At 43.7% G+C, this 22,683-nt stretch overlaps 1 protein-coding gene across 1 annotated transcript; it reads right to left on the bottom strand.

The window, feature by feature from the left end:
• Positions 1–761: 761 nt before the first annotated feature.
• On the bottom strand, positions 762–11,950 carry LOC144521462 (fibulin-7-like). The gene is made up of 7 exons (XM_078256009.1): positions 11,867–11,950; positions 7,232–7,385; positions 6,277–6,447; positions 5,928–6,191; positions 4,893–5,030; positions 4,660–4,795; positions 762–1,122 (listed from the first exon to the last, which is right to left on the bottom strand). Exons 1-7 carry the CDS (start codon positions 11,948–11,950, stop codon positions 762–764), a joined length of 1,308 nt encoding a protein of 435 aa, XP_078112135.1.
• Positions 11,951–22,683: the final 10,733 nt, after the last annotated feature.

The raw sequence follows: 22,683 nt of genomic DNA, 5'->3' as shown, positions 1-22,683 counted from the left end.
CTTAAGCAGGGCCGGGCAAGCGGGTCGCCTCGTGGGCCCCAGACCCGAATGTTTTCTCTAAAAACCCTGAATCTTTTCGGGTTTTAAAATAACTTTTTGAGTCATTCTCAACATTAGTTGTGTTCTGGTTTCAAAATGATAAACACCTTACCACCATATAACACCAATACCTTTATTTAGCCTGTGTGAAGACGAAAAACACAGATGACAATTCAAAATATATCAAAAATATAATGGAAAGTATGTCGTCGCATGTCATTGGGCATTTATAAGTGAGTATATGGAAATCCTGGAGCTTTCTTAGTGGGTATACTGCGTATACCTGTGTATCACGTAGACTACACCGCTGGTTTAATACAACTCCTAAACTCTGAAGAGTTTCTACTTGAACGACGTGGCTACATTATATACAGAATGCAACGTTTTACAGAAGAAGTTCAACAGATAATAATAATAATAATAATAATAATAATAATACATTTTATTTATATAACGCTGTACTCAAAGACACTTTACCATAAAACTGTGGTAAGTACGATAAAAGCAGGTGAAGCAACAACACAAAAACAATAAAACCAGCAGCTAAATTAGATGTGATATTGCTGAAGGCCTATTCTAAAGAGATTTGTTTTGGCTTATGAGAATTAATTTGAATGTGTCCAGATCAGTCACGGGATACAGTAAATCCCCCAAAACACTTAGTGGTTTGACACCCCTCCCCCCTCCCTCCCTGTCTATTTCAGACTTCCAGACTCCTGCCCCTAAAACTCGTACGGAGAAACGAACAGGGTGACCTTTGTCAGGTAGCGGCCCAGCAGGTTGTTGCGCTCCAGCTCGCTCATCTCCACCTCGGCCTCCAGAGCGGCGGGACCGTTGATGGGCGTCACCAGGAGGAGGGTGCCAGTTTGCCGGCCCGAGCGCTGCACGCTGAAGTGGCCCCGTCCGCGGCCGCCCGCCAGGCCGAAACGCAGCGTGTCGCCCAGCACGCGGGCCGCCGATACCCGGAAGAGGATGCGGGGCGCGGACATGTTGGACACCACTGACAGGAAGTGGAACGAGATGGAGTTTGGCGCCTGAGTGCACGCCTTGTCACCCAGCATGCACGGGTTCCTCTCACAGCGCCTGCGGAAACACAAAGTAAATGTTATTATGTTTTGTCTTTATTCTACAGTCACTTCCTGTCTGGCCTCGGTTCCGCTAGACTCTGTAACTCAATGAATCTCTTCGCAGGGTTCTTACATCGGTCTTTCTGAGAAGATGAAACACGTTCCAGCAGTTTCTACATTCTGAGATAAATAAGTATTTACAAACCCTCTTTATGATATTTAAAGGAGAAATCCGGCGCAAAATGAACCTAGGGGTTAATAACACGTGTACAGAGTCGACCGTTCTCTGAGATATGTTTTCATGCTAATGTAATGTGACCAGTTTTAGCGCAAACCGCTAATTAGCATATAACGCTAGTCGTCGGGGCGGAGGGTGAAGTAAAAAGAAATGACTATTTCTACACCACTAACAAGGCTCAAAATATCACCACACTTCCACAGCAGCATAATGAGGGTCCCTACATGTAAACAGAAGCATTGAGAACGTTGTAAGTGTAAAGACAGTTTGTTAAAAACATAGTTTAGAAAGACAGTACCGTTCACGTATACAGGCGGGCGCCATCTTGGGAAAGCAGTCACGACCAGTCGAACTATGAACGCCGTGCGACCAGTAACCAGTAACATAGCTCAAGCTTCGTTAGTGGTGTAGAAATAGGGATTTCTTTCTTATAATTTAACAATGTTTTCTCAATGACTCCTGCTTGGCTCCTCTGTTGTCCCTTCGTATGCCAAATGTACTTTGTTTAAAAAAATATACTGTACATGCATTTATCCAATTTCTTGTGATTCGCTGCAACCTGCTAAATCCTCCTGTCACATCAAACTAGGTGTTACCCTTGTGGATGGAATTATCTAGAAAAGCAGAAGGCAGTCAGTCAAACGCTATTTACATTGTCAGTGATTTGTGGTTGTGGACTGAGTGGCTCCCGTCTCCTCTACAGCTGAAGAGACGCTGAGTCTCAGCTCTGAATCGCTGCAGTTCTCCAGAGACTCCATGCTTTCTTTAGTCATGCACAATTTAGTGTCCGATCAAATCAAACAAATCATTGTCTCCTATAATTATACCCTGCTCACATATTCTGTGTTAACCCTTGTGTTGTCTTCCATTCGACCATGCATCATCCTCCCAGGTCAAAATCAACACCTTTTCTGGCGTCTTTGTCTCTTTTTTCGACATTTTTGGCACTTTTTTTCACCACCATGTATGAACACCATCACCAACTTATATAGTTTTACACTTATTTTTGGAATTCATGGTCAATAAACCTCCTTTTTAGGAAATTGTACCTACATTTTGAGTAAAAAAAGCAGGAATTATTAATTATTTAGACTAATATTTAAGGAAGGATAATCAAAGAAGGGTATATGTCAACGTTCAGTCGGGTTCAGTTTCGAAACATTTCATTTTTCTTTTTTAAATGTTAAAAAATTGAACAAAACACACAAAATTGTGAATGAAAGTAGAGATCCGATCTGTTGTTGTACTTGCGAAGCGCGTTGTATAGAATCATCCATGTTATTTTTGATCAAAACTAGGTAGTTAAAAAGAAACCCATATTTCTGATATAGAAATTTAGAAAATGGGTCAAATTTGCCACAAAGACAATACAAGGTTCAGCTATTCTGACCAAATGTATGTCACACAGAGTTTTAAGGCTTCGCACGTGTGGAAAGTACAGTTTTCTCTGCATTCCGAGTAAATACCACACTTCTAAATAACTAAATCCTAAATTTAATCCTTAAAACACAGCCTTTAACTGTTTATATTTGACCAAACTCACAGCCAAAGAGCCTCTCTGGCAGAATGAACACTACACATAACCCTTAACCTAAAGCTGACCCTGCATGCCTCCCTACAGTCTGTCCTCCCTGCATCACTAAAACATACAATTAGGATTCAGCTGTAGCGATAAATTCAAAACTTTATAGCCAGTTTACTTTCTGTTTCACGCCTTTTTCATCGCCATCAGCTGCCCAGCTGACTGGAGCCTGAAAACCTCAGCGGGGCGTCTGAGGCCAAACCTCAGTCTGACTCTTGGCCCAGTTTCTGTCAGAGGAGAGTTAGGGTTTGCTAACTGTCGGGTGGAGAGAGGAAGTGGGCGACATGGAGGTAGAACTCATTGTCTTCAAATCTCTCTCCATGGTCCAGTCTTTGTCTTTTGAGGTGAGAAGGTTTATGGTTTTCTTTGTCTCGCCTGCCCAGTTTGTATTCCTTCTCTACTTGTTTGTTTGCAGTTTATTGTGCTGTTGAGATGTCATTCACCCTATATTTTTATTATTATTATATGGCTGTTAGTGTGCTAGCTGTTTGTTGGTTAGCCAGCTAACAGTGTCTTTTGACACATTCAAACTCAGTGTTTTGGATCCATCCCCATTTGTTGAGTAATGTTGTCTAAAGTTGCAAGTTCTTTGTTGTCTTAACGTTGGCTATGAACATCTTGAAAGACAAACACGCAAGTAATAACAAAAGTTAGGTAAAAAAGAAAGGAATCAACCATCCAATCAGAGAGCTTCAAATATAGCTTCTGTGACGATAACGGTGAGTTGAACTTGGACGTTAACTATCTTAGCTTTGTATACTTAGAAGTTAAATGCAAAGCGTTGTGAATATGCTGAAACTCTGGCTGTTTGGAGGTTAGCCAAGTTAGCAGCATGGCTGTCGGGATGTCACTGACGTTTGATCGTTCGGCCCGTTTCTAGCACTTATGGCGTTTTTCCCATTACATGGTACCTGCTCGACTCAGCTCGACTCTAATTGCCCTTTTTGGGTTTCCCATTATGAAAAACTGCTAACAGGTACTTTTTGTAGTACCACCGCCATCGAGGTTCCAAGAGAGCTGAGGCGATACCAAAAGGTGACGAGAGAATCGTCACTAATCACTGCGTCATCATTGCTGTAGCGACAGACGGGGGGTGGGGGGGTGGGTGGGGGTGTCCTGAACAAACCATACATTTTTTAATAGTTTAGCCAGCGGTGTTTTTTTTTGCTGCCTCCAGCTTTTTTGGAAACAAAATTTGTCTTCTGGCAAACAGCCGCATGCTGAGAATCAAAAACAACACACCTTCGACGTTCTGTGTGTGTCGCGTTAGGTCACGGCAGTTTCCTGCGGCGTCGCTATGACAACTAGCCACGCTCGCTTCATGCATGAGGCGGTACTAAATCTGCAGTAGAAAAAGGAGGACGGGGCACCGTGGTCGAGCTGAGCCGAGCAGAGCTGGTACTAGCAGTGGGTAAGCACCATTAGATTTCCGTTTATTTTCTCCAGATAATCACGGTTCCCAGAGGATGAATTCTAACAAATCTCATGATATCTCAAGTTTTCCTTAGCGACACCATGAGGTTGAAAGGTTGGGTGACCAATCTCATTGTGCAGACTGCAATGAAATATGTGAGCGAGGAAGAAACCTTCAACATATTTAATTATACGTGGTTTATATTGTGTGTATATGCTGTTTGTTTATATACTGTGGTGTGGAGATGCGTAGCTTTGCAGTAATGAAACAAAGGAGAGTGATCAGCAGAAGGATGTGATTCAGGACGGTATGCTGTTACATTGGTGACGTCTTGATGTACGTGGCGTTTTTCATGTGAGGACACTCCACCGTCACACACTGGAAACCTCCGTAGGTGTTCACACACACCTGGTCTGCTGTGCAGTTGTGCAGCCGGTTTTCACACTCGTCAATATCTGAGCAGAGGAGCACAGAGGCGTTAGTTTCCACACGACTCTAAACACCCCCCCCCCCCGACCGACCGACCGATCGGGATGACCTTTGAACTCTGACCTGTGCAGCTGCGGCCGTCTATGGAGAGGTCGTAGCCAGCCGGACAGAAGCAGTGGAAGCTGCCGGGCGTGTTTACACACTGGTGGACGCAGAGCCGGCCGGGCTGACCGAGAGGAAACAGACGGCACTCATCGATATCTGAAACACACACAAAGGATCCTCAGTAGTAGTCAACCCATTCTTATGAACAGGTTATTATGATATCGTACGAAAACTCATGCACACCAATTTGTATGATATCCTACGAAATTACGGCGACCGATCACGTGACGACCGGTCACAGTGACTGTTAAGCTTAGCGGTCTTTGCAGTTTAAAAGTTACTGGGAGCTGACGGTCGTTTCAGAGGCAGCTGCTAGTTGAGTTTTTAGCCGACAAAAGGTAACTATGAGTAGGGTACAGGGCACGTTTGTATGATATCCTACAAAATTAAGGCGACAGTCAGCCGATCACGTGACGACCGGTCACAGTGACCGTTAAGCTTAGCGGTCTTTGCAGTTTTAAAGTTACTGGGAGCTGACGGTCGTTTCAGAGGCGGCTGCTAGTTGAGCTTTTAGCCGACAAAAGGTAACTATGAGTCGGGTACAGGGCACAGCAAGGTGTCGGTCGTTTCAGGGTCCGTGGCAGTTGAGTTTAGCCAACAAAAAATTAGTGTCATGCAGCCTTAACATCAGTTAAGTTTAGGAACCAAAACCGCTAATTAAAATTAGAAAAAAGATCGTGGTTCACATTAACACACCCCCTGGAAACAAACACGTTTCCTGGGTGAAAGGCTAGCGTATTCCCTGGGACACGAACTCCGCTCCCCCACTTAAACGCGCTGTGTTTTATGACCCAAACATCCACCCTGACCTCCTTCCTACGTGGTCCGAAGCATTCTTAAACAGATGTCAATGTGTTGCATACAGTAATATATAGGTTGTATACATACAAGTAACAGCGCTTTACTTTTCGTCGGGATATGTATGAATGGTTCATGACAACAGCCTGGTAGTAGTAGTGGAAGTAATAGTTATTGGTGAGACATATTTATTACCTGTGCAGATGTTGTTGTCGCGGCCTGATATGGTGAAACCCACGTCACAGGTGCAGCGGGTGGAGCCCAGGAAGTGAGTGCAGTGAGACGGACGGACGGAGGAGGGCGGGGAGGAAGACGTGGGTGATGTAGAGGAGACAGGAGGAGGTGAGGATGCTGCAGAGGAGGAGGAGGAGGCTGCTGACAGAGCAGCAGAGACAGGGAAGGAGGAGGAAGGAGCAGCAGGAGAGAAGGAGGCCAGGGAGTTTCCACTGCTGTTGAGGGCTGAAAATAGAAAAAAAAAACAAGACTTCAGAGATCTCCTGGTACCAAACCAGTCTCAGAATTATGGTCCGGTGTCAGTACTTACGTCTACACATTGGCTGCTGGCCGCTCCACCTCAGAGAATCAAGACACACTCGGGTGCGTGGGCCAATCAGCTCGTAGCCAGGCTTGCACAGGAAGTGGATCTCGTGCCCGATGGCGAACACCCTGCCCAGTCTGCGGCCATGAGCAGGTGGCTCTGGTTTGGAGCAGGTTGCTGGGAGCACAAGGAGACGTTCAGACGTCATTTACCCTCTTAAAATCCCAGTGGGTAACGTTGTTAGTTGTTCATTATCAAAATCTGTGTTGCCCGTTCACAAACTTGTCCTATTTCATGAATATTTACCACCACCATCAATTCTAAGTATTCTTATTGGCTTGAAATGTTACATTTGCGTTTGCATGAACTGGGGTAGACGCTCCGTATTCATGTGCCATCTTGAAATACGTTAGCCGGTAAGGGATATACAGGACACACTGCTCTGCCTTTTGCGTTTTCACTGTCACATGATAAACTCACAGATGCTGCTAATGCTGCTAATGGGTATCGTCGCTTCCTGGCCCTTTTTGAAGCGTGAAGGCTACCGTAGCTGTTAATACGTACTTTTGAACTGCGTGGCGCGAGAGAGTTGATTGCAATATATGATCTCAATGCTAGATGGGAGAAATTCTCTACATTGGAGGTGGAGATAATATCTCCACCTTCTCCTGTTGGGTGCTCCACACCCAGATAAAGACTCTCAAAGTCAGAGTTCATAACACAGACCTGGCGGAGCTTCCGGGTCTGAAAAGTAAAGCTGTTGCTGACAGCCGTATCGCCAAAATCGAGGCTTTAAAGCGGCAGTCCACAAACAAATGGATGACATCATGGATGTTACATCCATTATTGTTTACACTCTGTGGTTCCAAATCGCGTACTTTTTCTTTTTACTTTCACTATATGTTTTTCAATAGCAGACATACTTCATTATAACATTGTGCTGTGAACTTTTGACCCTCACCGCCGGTCTTAAAGATGGCCATGGTGCTGTTGTGTAGAGCGCTTATCTTCTTCCTGAGGGAGCGCAGGCCCTGCTGGTACGACGCCTCGTGGACCGCCAACATCTTCTCCACCTGCCGCAGCGAGTTCAGCAGGTCATGGGTGGATGGACACTCCTGTGGACGGGGACGAGGAGAGGTTAGAGGACAGACTCCGATGCTGCCAGAGGTCTCACAGGTGAATTTGTGATCTACTTCTTTCGGTGAACCCACTTGTTTGACTGTTACGTGTCAAAACATAGAAGGGCACTTGGAGAGCGCAGACCTCCGACATGGCCACCTGGCAGTGTTAATGAAAATGTATTTGGGTATCTGCCCCGGGATTTGGATTCTCCCTAAACATGTATTGGGTTCTTCCTTGGCCCATGTTGCCCAAGTTTCATGAAAATCGGACCAGTACTTTTTTTGTAATCCTGCTGACAGGACAATCAAACCGAACCGAAACCTACTTGTCGGAGGTAATCCCAGCTCGTGAAATAAGTCCTGATGTTCATCCTTGATGTCTAACGGCTAAAATGTTTATTGATATTTGGAAAAACCAAAGATGCTAATTTAGATTAGATTAGATTAGATTTTGATAGCCGACCCTCGTTAACCTTTTAACTGATAAGCAGGCAACGGAGTCCTAGTTCATCCGTCCAGGACACTCAAACGTACTTTACTGCTGACTGCTGACAGCCACCATCCAGCAGCACATTTTAAAATGCAATTTTAGTTGGCAGTAGCAAGTTAAGAAATAGATTGTATAGAATATTTTTTTTTTACAATGCAAAAAACGTTTTTAAAACAAACTGCGCCAACCTGCACCACCAAACATAACAAACAGTGTTCCAGCCAATAACCAACAAGAAGGATTTGGGGGTGGGGGTTGGGGGGTTAGTGCCCTTGCACATGAAGGGGGGTTTGAGGACTGGAGGAGAGAGAAGCAAGAAGAGGAAAGTTAGCTAGAGGAGAGCTGTCCTAGACAACGACAACGAGCTAGCCTCCGTTTTGTTTGACAATACTTTGAAACTTCAACAAGAAGTGACGTCACTCAACATCGCTTAGAGCACCTTTAACTGAGAGTATTATTGTAGCGGCCCTGCAGGCCTCACATGGGAGAGACTCTCGGGGAGTTCATGGGGGGAAGATGTTGCCTCTAGTTCAGCTGACAGGTCAGGTTCAGAAAACAGAAGGGGGGGAGAGAAAGGGGAGTACGAGTTGGAAGGTAAAAGGAGGGGAGAGAAAGAAAAGATTGTTTAGCTAGCTAGCAAGCAGCACGCCGGGGCCGCGAGCGCTACAGTATTAATCTGTCAAAACTGTTACTGATGCTACGGTTAATCACTAACATCCCTAGGAAAGATCACGTTATTAAAAGAGTTTGATGACCTAAAAGTTAAAAAAAATAAACAGTAAAAAGTTGTTGTGGAAACTGCTAGCTCCATCAAAACTAAACAAGAACAGCTAACAGTTTCCCCCACTGTGCTAAATATTTATCAGAAAGTATTTTCTCCTCATGCCCTGACTTTTTGCTGATATATTCAGTATGGGTGTAGAAATTAATCACTGCATTGATGCATCGCGATGCAGTGACAGACCATAATCAATGATAGCCTAATGATGTTACCTGTTGATTTTCCGGTCGCTGCCTTTGTGGTTTTGTCTGTTGTCTGTTGTTTTCAGACTCCGCCACATTTAAAAGCAGATACGATAAAAAAGGGGAGTTCATATAAATCTGACTGCTTGAATTTGTCAATGAAAACCATGTGTAACAATATACAGTCCTTCCAGAAAAATGCAGAGTTTTTTTGTGATTGTTGCGGGCTAAAATCCTTGATTGTGCGTCACGTTTTCTTAAAAAATGTGATGGAATATGCGGGATATTTATGCAATTTTTGCGATGAAATTGCGGGAACTGGCAAAAACTGCTGTTCCATCGTGGCTTCATCGCGGGGTTTGAAGCTTTTCGATGATGTTCACGTCACTTCATAACGTCACTTCATAACGTCACTTCATAACGTCACTTCATAACGTCACTTCATAACGTCACTTCATAACGTCACTTCATAACGTTCCCATGGCAATGGGGAAATGGCTGCTCTTGTGTGAAGTAAACACAACATTTTTCAACTTTCTGCTAAGATATATGTGACTTTTTTGCAACGCTAATGCGGGGATTATGAAATCATGCAAGCCCCGCATATTTTGCGCGGAAATCGGCATTTTATGCGGCAAAAGTGCGGCGTGGCTTTGGCTGATTATGCATTGAATTATGCGATCGCATAATCGCGTTGTTCCGGAGGGACTGAATATATAATAATGATGAGGAGGTGACGCATCGTGATGCATCGTGATATCGGATCGATTCGAATCGTTGACAGGATAATCGTAATTGAATGGAATCGTGACGCCAGTGAAGATTCACACCCCTGATATACAGATATCTAGAAGAAGAAGCCGACAGCAGACTGCCGGTCCTCTCTGTCTCCTGTCTACAGTGAGTTTCAGGTGTGAGATCTATACATAGAGGTGAGGTTTTCGGAGCGGCTGCAGTAACACCTGAGTGAGAATTGGACCCGAGCCCGCCGCTGACCTCCAGCTGCTGACCTGTGCCGGCCGCTGACCTGAGCCGGCTGCTGACCTCCAGCTCGCGGCTGCCCTCACCGTGACACAACACAAAGGACCTGTTTGTGTGTTTGGAGGCTTTTCTCTGGTTTGTTTTGGACAGGCAGTGCGTCACTGGTGGTTATACAAGAGGGTGAACTTCAGTTCAATATGTTGGAGTTCCGTTTTATTAGGACACTAATAACTCAAGTTAGTTGTTTCCTCCTCATTAACTTGGATCAACGGAAGTACACTTCCTGGATAACGCCTGACATTGTGCTGGATGTCAGGCTTTGTCCCTCACTGGGGCTTATACAAGAGGGTGAACTTCAGTTCAACATGTTGGAGTGCACTTACAGGGCAGTCAATGATGGGTCAAGGGAAGTTACTCATTTTAAAACTAGGAACATCTGCCAACCACTGAAGGACAATACAAGAGCCACTCAATAGTTAATTATTTGTCTCATATTTAACCACGAGCTACTTTCAAATGTCACCAGCTTTTGGCTGGTTGGTAGCTGGTGCTAATTCCCATCTGTGCCTAGCTGTGACATTAGGTGCTTAGCAAAGTTAGCTTATTTTCACCTGTAGTATCGCTACCGATAAACTTCCAAACATGACGAGGAATAAAAGGGGTGTTTGATGGCTTTACGTCACAGGCCGACCGGGGCTATGCCATTTGGGGAGGGGCTGCTCACTGATCCCCCTATGTTTCTGAAAATCCTAGACATGGTTGTGACCTGCACTTCGTTAGTGCTTTCTGATTAGCCTGTGTTTGTATTGAAATAAGAGGCTGCCGCGGCCCGCCGTACGGGTTGAGCAGAGGCTGCACAGTTTGACCAGGGGGCAGCGGGCGCACACCAGGCCGCCGGATGGTGTTGCTAAGAACTTGCAATGTATAACTATTATCAGACCGGCCCTCGCGGCCTCCAAACACTACCGGCCCACCGGGAAAAGTCCCGACTCTCCTGATTGCCACTCCGCCACTGCACCCTCACACCAACACACACACACACACACACACACACACACACACACACACACACACACACACACACACACACACACACACACACGCATACAGCCACATATAGGCTACATTTAGCACAGTTTTCCCCACTCATCCTGTCTCCTTCTATCGGAGAGAGAGAGAAACAGACAGAGACAGAGACAGAAACAGAGAGAGACAGAGACAGAGAGAGACAGAGAGAGAGAGCCGAGAAGAGAAGGATTGCTTTTTTATGAATGGCCAGGAGCGCGATCAGGCACGAATCTACGCTTCGCGTGCTATATGCGCCTCTTTACGCGCTTGGTGTGTTTTAACTAACGACACTGAAATGTCACCCAATCAGAAGTTAGAAATTGTACCGGTATTTTCTGTGCTACTTTTTTCCATTGGCTGAACATATTTTCTTAACTTTTGATTAGGTGGGCTGGACGCACGTTTGGGTGGGCTGAGCCCACCTATGTCCATTGCTGCCGCCGGCCTGAGCTGCTCTCATTGGTCTCTGTAAAAGGATGCTAAATGACTTGGATGCAGACACATCTGGCGGTAGATCATGTTCCACTTTTGTTTTTTAAAATGCTTTTGGAAGTTCTTCCTTTTATTTTAAATGCTGCTCTGATAAATGACCAAAGCTCTGGTCATATAACTTATATAATATATATTTCCTCTACTTCAACTGTCCTGACTCTGCATTAAGATCCTCCTGGTGAAATATAATAACGGTCCAATGAAAAACAAAAAAAAAAGTCAGATCTGGGCAAGATTTGAGCGTTCACACTACTTCTGAAGAAGTCTGACCTGGTCACTTGACCCCAAAAAAAAATCAGATTTGGGCCACTTTTGCCTGCAGTCTGACCGTAGTGAAGCAGCAGCATAGTGAGCACAGAGTACTGCTCGTAGGACTCACACAAACAAGTTCATCATAAAGGAAATGGATGGCCTGCCTCAGTAGAAAACTTTAAACTGAAATACACCGCAGAAACACGTTGTTGATGTCACGTGGACTCACCTGAGCAGAAGAAAAGGACACGTGACGGAGACACAGCATCAACACAACGACCCCGGCGCTCTTCATCCCGAACACAACTTCCATCCTCGTCCCGATGAAGCTCTCCTCAGCTCCTTCGCTGCGTCTCTTAAACTAAATCACCTCCTCTACACCGGTTCCTTTTTTTTCGAGGGCACTTGCCAAATTTCTCCTCTGCTCACTCCCCTTCCACCCTCCCCCCCTCCTCCCCCCGCTGTCACCAGATATGTTGGAGGAGGAGGAGGAGAGCGGCTCCCACATCTGGAAAACACCTTCCAAATTTTTTTTTTTTTTTTTGGATCCATCAGCATCCCCAGGAATAGACTCTCAAATTAGAAGGAAAAGTCAGCTGCTGCTGCTGCTGCTGCTGTGGGCGTCTTTTTAATCATCATCCGCAAACAACAAAGCCGCTACATTTTACTGACTGTTTCAAATTCCCTCTCCGGCTCAGTAATGTCACTCCGGCTCCAACTACAACAGCTTTTTTTTCTGAAACTTTAAACCTGCTGTCTTGCAGGATAATGTGCTGTGGTTCCTAAATGACAGGGCGGACATATCTGCTGATAACCCCGCCTGGATTATCTCCCCTCCAGAGAAAGGGCTGCAGGGATCCCTGAGGAAAAGTTAGATAGAGACCCTAAACGCACCCTCTAAGTCATATACTGTGTGTATACATAAAGTATGATAATGGCAGAGTGTGAACACTATAATCATCTATGTCTTCTAAATTTAGACATTTGTGAATTGAATGGAGCAAATAAAAAGGTACGTATAGGGGTAGTTTTGAATTTACTAAAAGGGATTTTTATTCTTTTTACCAAAACAAGGCCTGTGAATGTCATTGAAGACTTCTTCATTTGGAGGAAGCATGAAGTATGCAACAATTTTACTGTATTCAAACAAAAAACCTGTAGTTTCCAATATATGAAGATGGATAAATGGATGGATGGATGGATACATGGATGGAGAGATAGATGGATAGAAGGATGGATGGAGAGATAGATGGATAGAAGGATGGATGGAGAGATGAGAGAGCAAGATAGACAGATAGATAGGTAGATAGATAGATAAAAGAACGATGAAAAAAGTGACAAAAACATCGGGAAAAGTGTCGAAAAAGACGACCAAAACGTAAAAAAAAAAAAACAGTTTTAATTTTTTATTTCGACCCAGAAAAACCAAAAAGCTGCATGGTCTACGGGAAGAATAACACAAGGGTTTAATAGTAAAACACCAGTGTTTATAAAGGGACCCTAAAAAACAGTGGTGATGTAAGTAAGCAGCATAAAAAGGATTGTGCAGAAGAGCGATTCACCCAAAAAAAATCAGTTATTCAGTCAATTTGATTGATTTTTTTGTTATATAAAGTGGGGAATGTAACAAAAAAGGTATATGTTATAATATATGTGTGCGTGGATATAACTGAAAGGCTTCAGATGTGAGTGTAGTCTTGTTGCAGTGATTCTGGGGTCCACCAGGTGGCGGTTCCGTCTTTCATTTGAACAACAGATTTGCAGAAAAAAAGTCTTTTTTTGTTGTGTGCGGCTGAAGTCTGAATCCAAAGAATAGTACATGTCTTGTCCTCTTTCAGACACATTTCTTCACATGTGGCTGGCTGAGCTGCAATATTTTAGAAAATGCTTATTTATGTTGGGGAGGTCACTAATTACAACATGAGGCTCTGATCCATGAAAGACCACATGAAGGCTCACACAAACACAGCTGATTTACAAAAGTTTGTCTTTTCAAAAACAGAAACATAATCTCTTCTCTTCTCTTTGTTGAAGTTTTTTTTATTTTATTTCACCTTCAAAGTTTCTATATCATAAATTTGGCTTTCTTTTGACCAAATTGCCCCTAAATAACATGGATGGTTCCAAGAGACGCTCTTCACAACGGAAATTAAGGATCAGATCTCTGTTTTCATAGAACTGTGGGTGTTGTATTCTATTTTATAGCTTTATCCTGACTAAACGTTGACAGATCTGTGAGTATCCGTTACCTTTATTCCTCTGATCTGAACCATTAGTCCAAATCATTCATAATTTCTGCTTTTTTCTTACACAAACATTTCATATAAATGAGGTTTATTGACCATGAATTCCAAAAATAAGTGTAAAAATAGTGCAAAAAGTGCCCAAAACTTTGAAATAAGCAACAAAAACGTAAAAACAGTGTCTAAAAGAGTGTTACTTTGGACCCGGGAGGACAACACAAGGGTTAAGAACAAGTTCATTATTTACAATGGCGGCCTGACAAGCAGCAAAAGCCATTCGGGGGAAGTGGAAGGAGGGCTAGGAGATCAACTATATTACACCACCAGTGTGTCAAAGTCAAGGCCAAATCCGGCCCCTCGCAAAGTTTGATCTGGCCCTCATATCAATTTCGGTTCACAATTCATTTTGGCCTGCTTAGATGTGAGCCAAACCAAAAAGACGGATGCAATCTGGAAAAACTCATTTCAACGGTAACAACAAGAACTACGAACAGTATTGGGAGCAGGGGTGTAGTGCTATGTGTTTAAAGGGATACTTCACTAATTAGCATTAAGCTTTGTATCAGCAGAAACATGGTAGTGTTTCCCTCCCTCATGTCCCCCTGAGACGAGAGATAGCTGTATTGTCTGTCTGGAAAAAAGACCAGTTGACCAGCTGTAGTCTACGGAGCCCCTAAGGGGACATGAGCAAAAAAGAAAATAGGGACAGTCCCGAAATCCAAGCAGTTGTCCCGGATCCCGAATCCTGCCCTAATTGTCCCAAAAATTAGAGCAAAGTCTCAAGAGCAGACTCTGGAGTAGTTATGGTCTGATAGAACATTAGTCGCGAATTTGGACTTTGGAACACGCATTGCTATTTTTCATTCATTCATGTTGAAATGGAGGCTCAGGCTGGCGTCCCGGGACGATGAACACGTAGCTAAAAAGCAAAAACGTCTCTGCAGGTACCGAGAGGACTGTGTAGGGAAATACCCTGGATTACTGCAGTTTTACATGATGCAAACAAAGCGTTTTGCAATGTATGTAGGAAGGCGTTTGGTATTTCACACGGGGGGGGAAGTCAGACGTCAGGCTGCATGCTAGCAGCAAACTACATATAACTAACATCTACTGTGCAGACCTACACTTTGTGTTTGTTTTGTGTTTCATAATGACACTTGAGTTCATAAATGATTTTTTATTTGTATTTTCGGGTTTACATAACTGTTGAATTCCTGAATAAATATAATAAATCCCTTGGTGCAGGTTTGAAATGAATGCCCCCCTCGCTCTGAGTTCAACAGGGACACTCTAAAACTAGCCCATGAGAACCATGGAGAGTCAACCCTCAGCCGCTCTGCTGCCCTGCTGGAAATGTGAAGCAGAAACGCTTAATGTCAGATAACGTCCATAATAATTGGACTTTGGGTTCGATTTTTTGTCAGTTTTCAGGGGTTATGAGGAGAAATATGAGAGAGAAATTTGGTAATCATTGATCGTTGTTTAGGTACATTAAACCACTTTAAGCTTTTTCACGTTAAGCGTTTCAGAGTGTCCCGTTCAACAGCCCTTTTCTCGTAGAATTAATCAAACATCCTCTTTCCTTATGTTTGAGCCATTCTCCTTTGCATTTTGTGTACGTCCACCTATATCCGTGGGGTTGGCCAGATGTTTGTAACTGTTCATAAGACCTAGATTAAAATATAGTGCAACTAACTCCTGTACTGTAGTCATTTCTCTAGCTGTCACTGTCATGGCCCAGGCTACGTCAATATACGGCTTTCATGTGCTCACGTGAAACTTTCATGCGCGCACATGAAAAGGTTTTGCGTGAAACTAAACATGAAACAAAACTTTAGGTTTTTTTTCCCCGCACATGTCCCCTTAGGGGCTCCGTAGTAGTCTCGGCCAAAAAAGCCTCCGATGATGAAAAATGACAATTTTTGCATCATCAGAGTTTTTTTTTTTTCCCAGACAGACAATACAGCTATCTCTCGTCTCGGGGGGGAAAACACGGTCATTCGAAAATACTACCGTGTTTCTGCTGATACAAAGCTTAATGCTAAATCGGTGAAGTATCCCTTTAAGTAACCTACCGGAGCGCGCCTATGACGCGCGCGCACAGTTAAGTTATGGCTCGTTTTGAGGATACGGTGGCATATTCACGTACATTAGTCAACTATAACCAGAGGCGGCGTCAGAGGAATGTTTTGATTGTAGCCCAGAATGTATTTTGAAAAGTTGACTCACAAATATGAAACCGGACAATAGCCTATGTTAACGTGCCTGATCGCCTGGCTGGCCATTCATACCGGACGCTTATTTCTCCGTGCCTGTCACAAAGCGATCCCTCCCCTCTCTCTCTCTCTCTCTCTCTCTCTCTCTCTCTCTCTCTGATAGAAAGAGACAGCACGAGTGGGGAAAAGTGTGGTAATTGTAGGCTATATGTGGCTGTGTGTGTGCGTCGTGCGTGTGTCTCTCTCTGTCCGTCCGTCGGCCTCTCCCTCCGTGTCCCTGATCGCGTGTCTCGCTGTGAGAAGTCAAGACTACCAAAATCACCACGAACCTACAGTGACAACTCGGATGGGATGAGATATAGTTTGAATGTGCACAAAGTTTTGAACATGAGTAGTAATCTTGCTCAAACACATCTGAAATATTACAGTCCAGGGGTTTATTAATTCTTTAAAATGAATTAAAGCATAATTGAGGTGAATAATTGTCATATGGACATTTAAGGAGGTTACTTCCCCAACAAAAGACGCAGAAGAGGAGGGAGGAGTAACTGATGCTAGGCTACATGTGTGGTGACTCAAATATAATACGAAAAATTGATCCAAAGGAGAATAAATAGATGAATGCAATACAGAATGCCTAAGAGCCTTATCGCAATATATTCCATTATGTTTTTATATGTTGAATTGTCTCCTATGTTTCCCTTTACATCAAGATATTTTCAGCATAAATTGATTCACAAAAAGGTAGAAATAGGTGCATAAAAATTCACCTGAATGCAGGAGATGAAGTGTTTAATGTTCAACATGTCATGTGTTCACCCACTAGGGGGCGTGGCATCTCCACAACACAAATACTGAGCATTACCTCACTGTTATTAGACCTGGATGTGCAGGATTAATGGAGAAACAAACACAAACTTCAGGTCACAGTTGTGTTTCTATTTTATTCTGCTGATTCCACTTTCACCTGGCTTACGCTGCCTCTACCAGAGTGGTCACATCTCTCCTCTCAGATTCACCACCCCTGTTAGATGGTACGACCCACTGCCATACTCAGCGGTCACCCCTCTCTCTCTCTCTCTCTCTCTCTCTCTCTCTCTCTCTCTCTCTCTCTCTCTCCCTCTCTCTCTCCCTCTCTCTCCCTCTCTCTCTCTCTCCCTCTCCCTCTCTCTCTCTCTCTCTCTCTCTCTCCCCCTCTCTCTCTCTCTCTCTCTCTCTCTCTCAGTGAGGGAAGCAGCAGTCAGACTCTCAGTCGTCAGGTTTTTTTCTCTCTCCTCTTCCTCATCTTCTTTTGTTCTGTTGTAATGACCCATTTCAGGAGTGACTGCCACCGTGACAGACGTAAGTAACACACGCACGCGCACGCACACACACAAACACACACTGTAGCTGAAGATGCTGATGTTGCACTGTGACTCAAGATTCTGTGAGGAAAAGTGCAGGTGTGTGTTACATGCACATGTGGTTTAGAGTTTGTGTGTGTGTGTGTGTGTGTGTGTGTGTGTGTGTGTGTGTGTGTGTGTGTCCTTTAAGAAGTGAGACACGAGAAAGATCCTTCATTCAGTCATCATTAACAGAGCTTGAGGGAATGTTGCAATGTGAAGGAGCAGTTTGAGTGTTACACCTGGGTGGTTGGAGGGGGCAGAGGTGGTCCTTCAACCATCGAAGGGTTGGCGGTTCGATCCCCCGGCTTCTCCTGTCCACACGTTGAAGTGTCCTCGAGAGTTACTGAACCCCAATGTCTTCTGATGATGGTAACTCGCTGCCATCGGTGTGTGATAGTGTGTGAGAGGCAAATTGTAAAGCACTTTGGGTTAAGGTGCTGTTACGGCTTCTGGAATTATGGAAACAAATATTTTGGTCAATATTGAAATCATGATTATTTAACACGATCACTCACTGACTTTTGGGAAGAGAAGAGAAATAGCCCTTCATACTTTCCCCGTTAAACTTCTCGAATACACCTTAAGATAAATAATATAAAACATATGTTCAAATGTTAGCTGAGTGCGTTCAGCCTTCAGGAGGGGCGGAAGTGTGCGTCATTCAGAACACGAGACCAAACAGTTGTTTTTCTTCGATTACATTGTTTTTTCTATTGTTATATAGGAATAGAGCTGGGCGATATGTAGAAAATCAAATATCACAATATTTTCGACCAAATACATCAATGTAGATTATTGTTGGGTTGACTATTGGTACGTTCACAAAATAGTTACACAATGAGATTTTTGATAAATAATCATCAGTAATGTGGATGCAATGACTTAGCGGGTAAAGGCAAATAATAGAACAGCTAGAACAGTCTGGTAAGTTCAGAAAATGACATCACTCTACTGTAATGCAGCCTCTAAAACCAGGAAAAGACAACACTTGTGTCATATCACGATATTACGATATCCAAAATCTAAGACGGTATCTAGCTTCATATATCGATATATTGCCCAGCCCTAGTTAGGAATCCAAATCACATTTAAAATGTGATTTGATTGCACAGCCTTAGGTGCTGTATAACATGGGTTGATATACACCTTGAGAGTTGAAGTCATTTTCTGTTTTGAGGTTTAAGATTTGGCTTTAGAGTCAAGCTTGGAATTAGGTTTAGGTGAAAGGATAACAAGTCTTTGATTAGTCAAATTCGCACAGGACTAGTATTACCAAATAAAAGGACCTTGTGTGCTTTAGAAATCCCCCCCCATGTCTGTGTTTAAAGGTGCAGTAGTTAAGACTTCTAAAACTACCTTTCTGTCATATCTGCTGAAACTGACCCTATGTTCCAGTAGAACTACAGGAAGCAGGTCATTAAAATAAATCCAGCTCCTCTGGCTCCACCTACAGCCTGGAGTGAGATTTTTTCTGCTGTTATCCTGACTCAGGGATCATTTTACAAAGTCTACAGACTACCACGTTGTTGTTGAAAAAAACAGCAACAACAGAATCTTTTTTCTAATCACCAACGTATTTGTGTTGTTGTTTTAAAAATTATTTTTGGGGCACTTTTAGGCCTTCAATTCCAACAGACGAAGACATGAAAGGGGAATGACATGCACTAAAGGGCCGCAGGTCGGAGTCAAACCCGCGGCCACTGCATCGCGGAGTAAACCTCCACATATGCGCGACCGCTCTACGAACTGAGCTAACCCGGCCATGTACTTGTGTTGTTTATTTATAGTCTGGAAAAGAATTTCCTGTCTGGATGAGATTTCCTGTCTCTTTAAACATTTCTCTCAGTTGACTGTCGGGTCTTTTCTTTGATGAAAACAGACCTAACGACGATAAGGATCAGCATCCACTCCAGCCTGGTCCGCAGTCATTACTCGTGAGTCAAGTTCAAGGTTGTGTTTACTCATCCATAAAATCATGGAAATGTCAGCGCTCACATCCTCGCCACCATCCCCGGTCACAGATGAGAAGTAACAGTGTCAGTGTTAGTTTTTAAAACTGGTCCGCTAATATTTCAGCAGAGGCTGTGATCATCGGGGCGTGAAGAAACGACATGTTGCTTTACTGCTGCAAGGATGAGTGGAACTGGAAACCGACTAAGGAACATTTTGGACTGCATGTGGTGTTTTAGTAGCCTGACGAGCCAGACCCACATCAAGATGTTGGGTCTGGGAACTCACCATTGGCAGGGCTCAATCTGAGGGGCGGGATAAACGGTTGTCTTTCAGATTCTCTCTGCACGCAATAGGATAGTGCTACAACCAACCAGAGCAAGAAGAAGGTAGCGAAGGTAGTTGATAGATTAAACTTTTGCCGTATCCGGTCGGCAAAACCCCGAACACATCTTCCTTTTTTAAGAATGACTTCAGTGCCGTTCTTTGTTCTTTTCTCAAAGAAAAGCTGAACTCCAAGTCTTCCAGAAGACCGCTGTTCCCAGCAGCAGCAGCAGCCATAAGCCCCGCCCACCGACTCTATACACGATGTGATTGGCCTGACTAGAGTTTGGTTTTTCCAGCTTGCAAGGCAACGGCGAGTACCTAGACCCCCCTGGCTGCAAATTACATTTGCTGCCGCTAGGATGGTCTAGATTTCCAGGCTAGTGTTTTAGGTTTTTGTACGTCGAATATGTCAAGTCCATTTAACTGAGTGAGAAGAGAGAGTCACTTACAGACACGATTGATTGACTCAATTAATCTCCAAAATGCAACAGAAGTCACAGCAACAAAAGGCCGCAGAAAAAACGTCTGACATGAGCTGTGAGACGCGTCGTTTCCTCCAGTCTCATGAAACATGATCGGTGGAGTTATCGTGTCTCAGTTTCACATTTTAACAGGATGAACTTCAGACATGTTTGTACTGAAACATCATTTGAGTGAAGAGGCAGACAGACAGACAGACAGACAGATGGACAGATGTGACTGTCCTGCCCTGAAAAACTCTCCCATAGGTCGTTTGTTCAAGCAGCCATTACGTCTCATCTTTACGTTGAAAAGTCAACGTTGACTTGTTATGTAACGATCTTTTTTTTTTTTTTTTTTTAACCCAAACCATCAGTTTTTTCTCAACCTTACCAAGTACTTTCATTTAAATTCACAACATTAACCACATGTTTGAAACGTGAGTCAGTCAACAGCAAATGGGAAGTTTTTTTCCCCTTACGGAACAAACGGACACCTGCGTAACTGGAAGTAAGGTAACGTCTGATTTGAACCCAAACCACGATCTTTTTCTAAACATAACCACGTACATTTCTTTGGAATTAAGGAAGGAAAAACAGACAGACACACAGATAGACAGACACACAGACACACAGACACACAGACAGACACACAGACAGACACACAGACACACAGACAGACACACAGACACACAGACAGACACACAGACACACAGATAGACAGACACACAGACAGACACACAGACACACAGACACACAGACACACGGACACACAGACAGACATACAGACAGACACACAGATAACAGACACACAGACAGACAGACACAGACACGGACACACAGACATACAGACAGACACACAGATAACAGACACACAGACAGACAGACACACAGACACACAGACATACAGACAGACACACAGATAACAGACACACAGACAGACAGACACATAGACACATGGACACAGACAGACAGACACACACACAGATAGACATACATACAGACAGACAGACACACAGATAACAGACACACAGATAGACAGACACACAGACAGACAGACACAGATAGACACACAGACAGACAGAGACAGACAGACACACAGACAGACAGAGAGACAGACAGACACACAGACAGACAGAGAGACAGACAGACACACAGACAGAGACACACAGACATACAGACAGACACAGACAGACAGACAGACAGACAGACAGACAGACAGACAGACAGGAAACAATGAATCCAGAATCTTGGAGGAAATGAAGAGAGCTCTGCAGCAGAAATATTAAATGGATTTGTTGTTTCCTCTCTGATCATCCAGATGGTCTGAATGAGAAACTCCTACTTTATTTCTTCCCTTAATGGACTACACGGGTGGTGATAGACTGTGTGAGGGCAGGTGTGTTTACCATCATGTACAGTAGTTTCTAATAAGGGACTAACCGCATCTTACGTTTATTTAAACTGTCAATGTCGAATAAGCTGTCGATTATTTTCTCGATTAATCAACATTTTATGCGTCTATTAAATGGCAGAAAATTGTGAAAAATGTCCATCACTTTTCCCCAGAGCCCAAGATGCCATCCTTAAATGTCTTGTTTTGTCCACAACTCAAAGATATTCAGTTTACGGTCACAGAGGAGAGAAGAAACATTTAGGAAGCAAGAGACTATTTTAAAGCGTTTTGAGATTGAACCCTGTCACCTGACAGGAAGTGACAGGAAGTCATGTGATTAGCTTAATCAGCTCACCTGGATGTATCCTGATGAAATCACATGCAGGTAGAAGTTTTTTTGTGTGGGTGTTTTGCTGCAACACAACAGACATGCAGACAAAAAGGAGGCTCGGTGAGTTTAATGGATTTATTTCTTTGGCCAACATGGGAGCTGGTTAGCATGGAAATACACTTTAAAATCATGAAAAAAAAACCTTGACAACAGACTCTGAAAAAATGACAATCTTAAACTGCAAGAGTTGATGCTTTTCTGCAATAAGTTCTGCTTGTTTGACTGGCTTAAGGATGGTCTCATGAGTCACACAGATTTACAGTAAATGTTCCTCGACATAAAGGCCCAAATCAGATTTTTTTGGGGTCAAGTGACCAGGTCAGACTTCTTCAGAAGTAGTGTGAACACTCACATCTCGCCCAGATCTGATTTTTTTCAAATCAGATTTAGACCACTTCCATATGTGGTCCTTTTTTTCAATGCGGCCGCAGTGTGAACAACCAAGGCGGATTTGATGCGACTTTTACGTCAATCTACATCGACATTTGTCACAATTATTTGCCGGCGGAGTTGTCAATCGTTATAGTCAGGTCCTGGGTAGGAGAGCCTTTTGCTGGAAGGAAAAGGAGCTCAGTCTTGTCAAGGTTGAGTTTCAGATGGTGTGTGGACATCCAAGAAGAGATATCAGTCAGACAGGCCGAGATACGAGCTGCTACTTGAGTTTCAGACTCCGGAGGAGG

This window comes from Sander vitreus, chromosome 8 (genome assembly GCF_031162955.1).
Source record: "Sander vitreus isolate 19-12246 chromosome 8, sanVit1, whole genome shotgun sequence".
Lineage (NCBI taxonomy): Eukaryota > Metazoa > Chordata > Actinopteri > Perciformes > Percidae > Sander > Sander vitreus.
This window is presented reverse-complemented; position numbering and strand designations above follow the sequence as displayed.